The 9,441-nt window shown below is 33.9% G+C and overlaps 1 protein-coding gene across 1 annotated transcript; it reads left to right on the forward strand.

Annotated features, from left to right (window-relative positions):
* Nucleotides 1-1,232: 1,232 nt before the first annotated feature.
* LOC134854868 (uncharacterized) lies at nucleotides 1,233-6,388 on the forward strand. Its single transcript, XM_063871227.1, has 4 exons — nucleotides 1,233-1,816; nucleotides 2,732-2,744; nucleotides 5,829-6,077; nucleotides 6,367-6,388. Exons 1-4 carry the CDS (start codon nucleotides 1,657-1,659, stop codon nucleotides 6,386-6,388), a joined length of 444 nt encoding a protein of 147 aa, XP_063727297.1. The 5' UTR covers nucleotides 1,233-1,656.
* Nucleotides 6,389-9,441: the final 3,053 nt, after the last annotated feature.

Raw genomic sequence — 9,441 nt, forward strand, 5'->3', positions numbered from 1 at the left:
TTTCAATTGTCAAAAAAATGACATAATAATCCACTATTATCGATTACTTGCCTAAACTTGGGTGCGGGTGTGTTTTTTTTCTCTAGACAAATTTCGATTTTTTAACTAGCAATTTTTGACAAAATGTTTTTTATATATCATTCGAAAGGTACTGTTAACTTGAGCTCATATTTTTTGAAAAAATTTCAAAAATTTCATAATTCGGGACAATTAACGCACGATATATTTCTTGCTATTAAAGTGTAAGCGAAGATAAAAAAATCCGTCTTAGAAGTTTTTCCAAATTAGATAGAGGCTTGTTTTTTGGTCTATTTTATTTTTGGACATATGCAAAACATATTCATTTATACATTACATAGGGGGATGACTTAAAAAAACAACAAAAAAATCGTTTTTTGAATTTTTTTGTTCATTTTTTTGAAAGTTTCATCAATTGTTTGAATTGAAACTACTTCATAGAACATAAAACGCATTCAGGACATTCAAGGCGCTGCTTGATACGAGCATTTTTGTACTAATTACTGCCCCTGAAATATGTTAGGTTAAAAAAGGATTTGACGGGGCCAGAAATTAAAATGAGCAATTTAAATGGTAATAATTAAAATTGCGTTCAGCCTTTCAAACTAGTGACCAAATAACATAGTACTTAATTTGATCAATTAATCTTATCTATTCACCTTTGAACTTTCATTTGATCTTAGAAATATGCAGTTTATCAGGATCTGGAGATAGCAAAGCTTAACGCAAACTGATTATTGTAACTCTGAATTATTTTCATTGATTTCAGAATATATCAAAACTTGACATTATTGTTTTTCAGATTGCAATTCTTATATTTTATTAGTCGCTCTTTTTATTATTATTATCAAAAAAATTTTCTGATGGCCAATCAAGAGAAGATAAGTGGTTTTGTTTAGGTGTCTTTTTAATCCAAAATACTTCCCACCCATTTGAGGCTTACTATAGATTTATAACAGTTTTTTTTATAAAACTCATTCAAGCAAATCAAGCTCATTTTAAGTTGACCAACCCCCCCCCCCCCTCCTTCCTAACCCCCCTTGCTTCTCTCTTTCAAACCCACCGACTTAATTTGGCCTTCCTCATTTACTTTTTGGTCTAAAAAATTACTTTAAGCTAAGTGTAGAAGTTTGATTGTTTGTGTTTGAATGGTTGAGTTTCATAGAGCCAAATTACACGCTCCACGATGAACCAGGAGAGGGCGGGGGAAAGGGGAGGGGAAGAGACGTGGATAAAGTTGAAATGCTCGTTTTTTTTTTGTTTTTTCTTCTACTCTCCTGAACTTGACGTTGAATTGGCGTTAAAACATTTTAAAAATTGCGGATATACTTAAGACAATCAGATTTGTTCACCCTTCGAAACTCAACTTTGCCAATTAGAGTCCTACTAAATGATGAAATTTAACTTATATTAGTTACACATATTTTGATTGGTGGCTAAATTATGTCCATTTAAAATTTAATAACAAAGAATATTTAAAATTTACACAAAGAATACAGAAAATTTAATAACTTAACAATTTTTTCAGGGGTTATTGTGAATAAAAAAAAACATAATATAAACCGACCGAAGACAACTTTTTTTGTTCAATCAACACTCATTTACAAGTGCCTATTGTAATAATATTCTCCTCCATAAATGTTGACTGAGGAGCTTCATCAGCCTGAGCCTGAAGATGCGGCTGTCAATCTGCAGAAGATTATGAGGAGTGACGTCATCAAACTGTTTTACGTGTCCAAAAGTGATTGGGAGGGGGCGAAACAGGTGGCGCTTCACTTCTCAGCTCTCGTCATTTCCGGTTATTCGGTTTTCCTTAACCCCCCTTTTTCAAAGGGGGGGGGGGAGTTTGCTTTTAGTTACAAAAGAAGCATATGCTTTAAAAATGACTAACTATAGTTTTTTCTGCAATTATTTATCTTTCTCATTTTCCTGGTCTGGTTTCTGTGTTTTTTATTTATATTCAGCGCTTTTTTTTGAAAGGATTTTTTACTGAATACCTAACAATTACTGATTACCTAACAATTACTGAGTACCCAACATGCGTACCCACGTTTCTATAGTTCTTGCCAAATTGTTGTTAATATCTTTTTTAGCCACTGATTTTGAACGAAGTTAATTGACTTAAAATTGCTCTCTTTGGCATCTGAAAACAATTTTAAGTTCATTTGAGCACATACAAACAGTGATTTTTAGCACCTAGAAAATCTTATTTGTATGGGAGCTCCGTTTTTATACCAATTCAGTTGCACAAGGTTACCGATAAAACCAAGAATATATGGCATTCACAAAGGCATCAAAAAGACACGCTTCAGGACAAAAGGATATTTGCATATATCAAAGTTTAAAGCAGACCAATAAGCGGGTCTTTATTCCATTTGAAACTATTTCCAAGTCTGATTAGAAGCCGCCATAATTGGCTAAATTGGGAAAAACCGCCATAATTTTACAAAAAAATTACAGGTAAAATATTTTTTTTTAGGATTGAGCTCAGAGCAACAGTACTTCTGGAAGGATATTGATTTTTTTTTCAAACATCGCTATATAAAAAGTCGAAATTTGTCTCGAGAAAAAAAATCCACCCGAGCACAAACATTTTGTCACTTTTTTCGAAAGTCGGAACAATAAAACAGAGATTATGATGCATGTTTTATGTTATATTAGTCCGCCTGAACCCTTATCTTAAAACTCACGACAACCTTATGTTTTGTTTCAGGAACGTCAATGAGGTGAGTGAAAAGAACTAAACATGACTTGTTTAAAACTAGTGTCAAAAGTTATACAACTGCTGTTTTATTTTCATCATAAAATTTACATGCTTTCATTGCAAGAATTCGCATCAAGTTTGAAAATCATTAAAAAAGTTTTGTTTTTGAAACCAATTTAGAATTTTTTGAGGAATAAAAAGCCTCAGACAAGAAAAGTTTAAGAAGTCAGACTGTCCATACAACATTCAATAATCTGGAAGCAATTTTGAAAGTAATAAGCTGTTCTGACAAAACAAACATCGCTGAACTTTTTTTCGTTTAAAATGCGATAAAACTGTTCGTATATCAGGGCGCAGCAATAAATGTTCTGACTGCACTTTAAGGTTTCAAACGAGAACTTTATAGGTTTTTTGGCTTGAAAAATTGACGAAATAGTTGAAAATAGAGTATTTTTTAGTTTTTTTTAAATTTATCGGTTTGAGAGCTATGAGAACAAAACTAACTTGGTGACCTAATTTTGCAAAACTTGCAACTTAAATTTAAAAAAATTGGGTCGTTTTTTTTGTTAATCAAAAATTACGCTAAAACTACAACGTTAATTGATATGAACATCATGTCAAAAAATCTTTTAAGCAGCGAAACAAAACTTCAGAAGGATAAAATCTTCAAAAATATGTATAAGAGAAAATAGTTTTGCTTGATATTTTTAGAAGTTCATATTTACTAATAAAAACTTTTTGCTTGAAAATAAACTTTAAAAGTTTTGTCCTTACATCTGGAGATTTTAAATACATATCAAATGCGGCTTGAACCACTGAATTCAACTAAATTATTGTTTAACTTAGTGTTTTTAGCGGAATTCTTGATTACTAAGATAAACCATAAATACCTATTTTTGTGATTAAAATTATGTTGTAAAATTTTTGTGGTAAAACCATAATTTTTGCGGTAAAATTTCAAAATGCACTTTATTAATTCTGGTGATTTATAAGCATATTTTCTCCTCCTCATTTTTGTCGAATCTAAACGTTATTTGATAATAACGCATTTGAATTTCTGTATTTTCTTGTTTTGTCCGGATAGTTGTGCTTGAGATTAGCAAGCATTATTTAATCGGAATATAGACTTTTTTGGGTAACAAATTTTTATCAGATTACTAGAATTAGTTCTATTTTAGTTCAAAATGAATTTAAATTTTAATCCGTGTACGGCACTTAGACTGGAGGCGAAGAATACGCCTGGAAGAATATTCATTTCCAAAAATCTCGGCCTATAGTTTGTCTAGTTATGTTTTGTCGGTTTAATGGCTACGTTGTAGAATTGGTTTTTTAACGCAAATTTGATTTTAATTGATTTAAGTGTGTTTTGATTAATTCTGCATTTTTTATTTTACTTGCTTTGACTTCGTATTTTTTACTGTTTTTGTTTTTGTTTCGCTTAAAAACTATATTCGGCTTGAATGATTTCTGCTGATATTTTATGAGCTTTTGACCTAACTCGGAGTCTTTTCAGGGGCGCATGAACTTATTTCAGTTTTTTCGGCTCAGTTACCGCTTTTTTATTAAGTGTAAATTTTCATTAATTGCCGTGGATTGGGATTGTGTTTTCGGACGTGTTATGCAAAAATGAGAACATGATGCCAGACAACAATTTGATTTTTTTTTAAGTTTTTTTTTGTTCAGTTTTTTCAGTTTGTTTTGAGCTTGGTGGTTTTTATGTTGTATCGCAAAAATGTCTATTAAAATCAGCACTGTATTGAGCATTATATATCCCAAATTGTTCAAATTAGCATTTTTCATACCCCCTTAATTTTACGAAAACTGATCAAAGGTGAAATATCTATTCGAAGTTGAGCTCAGAAAAACAATATCTTTGAAATGGTTTAAAAAAATTGTCCAAAATATTTTAATTACTAAGTCGAAAATTGAACTACAGAGAACCACCCAAAACATAAATATTCCAAACTTTCTTCTTGGAAAATTGGAACAATAAAGAAATCGATAAACGTTTTTTTCCAAACCCTGTCAAACAAGCTAAAGATATTCTATCCACAATATTAAAGTAGAGTAAAAATTATCATCGACCAATTTTTTCCTACCAAATAGTAGCAAATTTCTTGAAATTTTTTAGGTTTTGAAAAGATGAAATCATGTTTTTAAGTCAAATCAGGTTTATTTATGAGTAAAAGTATCATTGATTTTTTTGTAAAATGACGGATTTCTTTAGAATTATGGCCGCTCTCAGAACGCATTGTTCGGTGACTCGTAAAAAAAGTTGCTTGTTGAAGTTTCCTAGAAAACTATTACTAAACCAGTTGTTAACAAGCAAACCAGCCTCAATCATTTTGAGCCCAAAAACTGTTGTCAGAAATAAATTCCGAAAAAACCGCTACTAGAGTATTCTGTCAAGTACACCTTATGCATTTCTATGTCTAGTTGGAGTGGTACTTCATGTTAAAGTCTTGCTGCAGTTGCCTTGGACTTTCTGGATCAGTCTAAGAGTCCAGGGCTAGTTTTCAAATAGTTGGATCAGTCTAAGAGTCCAGGGCTAGTTTTCAAATAGTTTTGCCAGAAACCAGGACTGGACTTTTTTTAAGTTGAAATTTCAAATTTAGAAAGGTATTCAAATTTGCTCGAAACAAGAATGGGAGCCTAGCAGGTGTCCAGGGCTGGTTTTCAAATAGATTTGCCAGAAACCAGGCCTGGACTTTTTTTAAGTTGAAATTTCAAATTTGCTCGAAACAAGAATGGGAGCCTAGCAGGTGTCCAGGGCTGGTTTTCAAACCTCTTGTTATCTTAGACTTTATGGCAGTGTTCTTGGATGGCCCCTGTCAGGAAGTCCATGATTGCTGAACAAAGTTCTCTACAGAGAACCATTATTTTAAACTTTTTTAAATGATTTTTGTATTGTTTTTTAGCTGAAATTTTTTTGCCCTGCCCTCAATTACAGATCACATTACGACTGACATTTTAAAGAGAGATATAAGAGGTCTAACAAAGTATAAAAAAATTCTTTCTAATTCAGTTTTTTAGTTTTCAGGTTGGGTTTTGATGTAAATGGTAAAAGCCTTGTTGACTTAGGTCTCAAAACTGTTTGCATTATCAGGATACTGAACGAACACTCCATTCTATGGACTATGGCTCTCCTCATTCATGGCTTTCTACTGTCCTTCTTGTTCATGGGGTTGCACGAGAACGTACATGGCACTGCGTTCCGGAGTACACAACTTTCTAGAATGTTCCAGAACTTGTTTGGCTTTCTGAGCTTTCGACCTCCGACTCACTACTACTATTACCACTGGGCTCATCACAGACACACGGGCGACAAAAACAAGGAAAACATCACCCCTTTAAAGTCAAACAAGGAAAAGCCAATAAATAAACAACAAAAGTCCCCGTTGACCCCCCCCCCCCCCCTCCCCTCACACACAAACAGCCATATATTACCGCTTCCTCGTTTCTTGATCACTACTTGATTTTTTAAAATTTTATGATTCTTTGTAACCCAAACGTGAAATGTTCCACTTCCGAATCCCTACAATCGAATATACCCAGACAAAAGCCCCAACACTTCTCAAGTGTAAAGAGAATATATTAAATATTAAATATATTAAATCGAGCACCAAAATGTCAATATGATTAAGATCATTTATCCACGAGGGATAGGACCAACATACGAGCTGTACAGCTCATCACGGCGAACCGCTGTTGTGCCCCTGCTTAAGAACTACATGCAATTTTTTTGATTATTTTTCTGGGCTGGGTAATGTTGCCTCACCCTCAAGCAATGATGACTCTTAAGGGTGATGTTAATGAAAGGATCCGGAATTGTTCAATTCATTGATTGACATGGATATAAACAACTCTTTCAAGTACTTTGTCTACCTATCTGGAATTCCTTTTTGGATCGACCGATTTGCAACTCTTTTCCGCCATTTTTTCGGAGTTTACTACAACGAGCCCAATGATATAGAATACTATTTCAAAAGTGATCTAAGCCAAAGTCGTTGCACAATGGAAGCAAGAAAGTATGTTCTGATTTATTCCGCTCTTGTTTTGATTGGCTGTCTAAAACCTCCAATTGGATCGTTGCTCTTTTACTATTGGCTGCTTCCCTCGTTTGTAGGACAACCTCATCTAAGGTAAAAAATGCAACGTTTCAAGGTAACTTTGCTTATTTTTGACGAGTATTAAAACAAGAAAAACTTGTTGATACTTAGGGGAAAGTTGTTTGATAAAATTTGTCCAGCCAAAAACTATTCTTTACCGAGTAATCAGTTTTTTTTTCTGTTGTGCGGGGCTGGCAAAAACAAAACAAAAATATTGGATCATTTTAAATTCTTAATTATTCTATAAGATTAAGTCTGATTTCCGCCAACATCTTCACTGCAATATACTTTGGTCGAAAACGACTCTCATCCAAAAGGACATTGTTTCCGAAATTACACAATCAAGTTCAATTTTGTGGGTCTCAATCAAAACATTGTTCTCCTAAGCATAAACTCATTATAGTGTCAACTGACATTATAAAGTTTTTTTTGCTACTTGAGAGTTTTTTTCAATGTACTCTGAAAGGAGCGTAATAACGATGTTGGCAGTGAAAATCATGAACATCAACTGAATTGTGTTGGTTTTTTATTTCACGTCCTTTTATGGGTCATCCTTAGGTAGTTTTAGGTTCAACTTAAGATCCGCCACTCCCACTGGGGTTTCATCAGTTAATCATGTTTGATTCCCAACAAGCAGCTCTGAGTAGTTTTGACTGAAATTGAATCGCGGAGTGCGATGGATTTTTATTTGGTACATATGTGGGTTGGATGTTCACTTGGTTCAATTTTACAATTTAAGTTGCATTGTAACTCAGAAAACATTCATTTTTTGTCATCCATGAGTCATGCCTCCATTTGTAGATTCTACCTGCTGGCGGAGCATCAGGGCTGTGCCGCAGACAGCTCCCGCATCTTCGACAACACCCGAAACATGTCCACTCTATGGCTCTATGTCCGCCTGGCATGGTGCATGCCATACCACGCCACACATCACGCATGGCCAGGAGTACCCTTCCATAGACTAAAAGAGGCCACTTCCCTCTATTTAGTCTCTCAAGGGGATGAAAAGGGTATAAAGAGTAAATGTACTCCAAGCGGGGATGATGGGTATGTGTTGTTCAACTACAACTTCATCGACACGCTGAAAACTGAACGTGAAAACAAAAACAAATACTAAGAATTATTTTCTCGGATATTTGCATATATAAGCATCCGAACTGACAAAAATGGTTTCGGATTGATTTAAATTAATCGATTAACAATGTACATTTTACGAACATAAATGGATTTAAAATCGTTTTAAATAGATCTTTTTGAAAAATTTGGATCAATTTAACTGTCTTAAAAATCAATTATATCGATTCGGATGGATTTTCCGACTCACTAAAATTCATCCAAAACTCACTTAAATCTATCCGAATCGCACTTAAATCCTTTTTAAATTGATTTAAAATCGATCCAAATTGATTAACAATGTACATTTTACGAACTTAAATGGATTTTAAATCGATTAAAATCGAACTTTCTTGAAAATTTTGGATCAGTTTAACTGTCTGAAAAATCAATTTTGTGAATCAAGAAAAAAGTCAATATGGAACTCAAAATATGCAAAGAAATCATAGAAATTTATCGATATTTTGGTCTTTTTATTTGGTCTTTTTTGCTACAATACGCTATGAATCACAGAGGAGCTATCAGTAGGCCTTAGCAGTCATGTCAAGGATAGTCCATTTGTATTATCTCCACACATTCCAGACAGTGTTATTTTTGCAGAGCGAAGCTATTTTTTGCGACTCAAGGCCGTTTTTTTTTGCGTCTAGAACTTTTACGTGGTACCACTATTGCAGCCAAGTTTGGTCAGGTTGTGGTAGACCTGAAGCTGGAGGTCAAGTGAGAGCTTGTCCTCACACACTATCATTGCCATGGCATGGGATCGGATACACAATCGGACGATTTCAAAGTGAACGCCTTACCACTGTGCTTAGTGCCTCCTCAAATGATTTTTCACGTCCATGAAAATATTTTTTTCACACAAAAAGCCATTTACTCAATTGTTTTCTGCAAAAAAATTATTTATTTATCTTGTCGCACTTTTTCTGCAGGACTATGACAAATCTTGTATGTTTATTGAGTTTCGGATTTCGAATGCTTCTGATATCGCCAAAACAATAAAATTGTCCTGAGGGATTTCCTCCCAACTTTTTAACGACATGAGTTCGGCATATAACAAATTTGATTTTTTAGTCTTTTTTGACCGTTATGGTGATTGGGTTGATGAATTGTTTGTCTGAACATTTATCTAGCTTTTTGATATGTTTTTGGTCAATTAGTTTATTTAGTTTCACTTCCACTCGTTCTTTTAGATGACTCGGTATTCTTCGGCCTTTTTGGGGGATCGGATTGATATCCTGAAGAAATTGAGTTCGCATCACGTGGTTTTTTGATTTTCCGATTCTCACGCGAAGTTCCTGAAAGTTATTTTTAAAACAGTTTTTTAGTTCTTCTTCTGACGCTTCTTCTTTCTCATGAAATTTTAGTATCTGCTTGTGTTTTGGTTTGTCTTGTACGAGTTTGATACCAATTTTTGTTAGGATATTTTGCCCGATGTTATTTGCCTTCTGATCGTCTACGATGATAAACGGAGCCAATTGGATTATCCAACCTCCGGAT

This window comes from Symsagittifera roscoffensis, chromosome 9 (genome assembly GCF_963678635.1).
Source record: "Symsagittifera roscoffensis chromosome 9, txSymRosc1.1, whole genome shotgun sequence".
Classification (NCBI taxonomy): Eukaryota; Metazoa; Xenacoelomorpha; order Acoela; family Convolutidae; genus Symsagittifera; species Symsagittifera roscoffensis.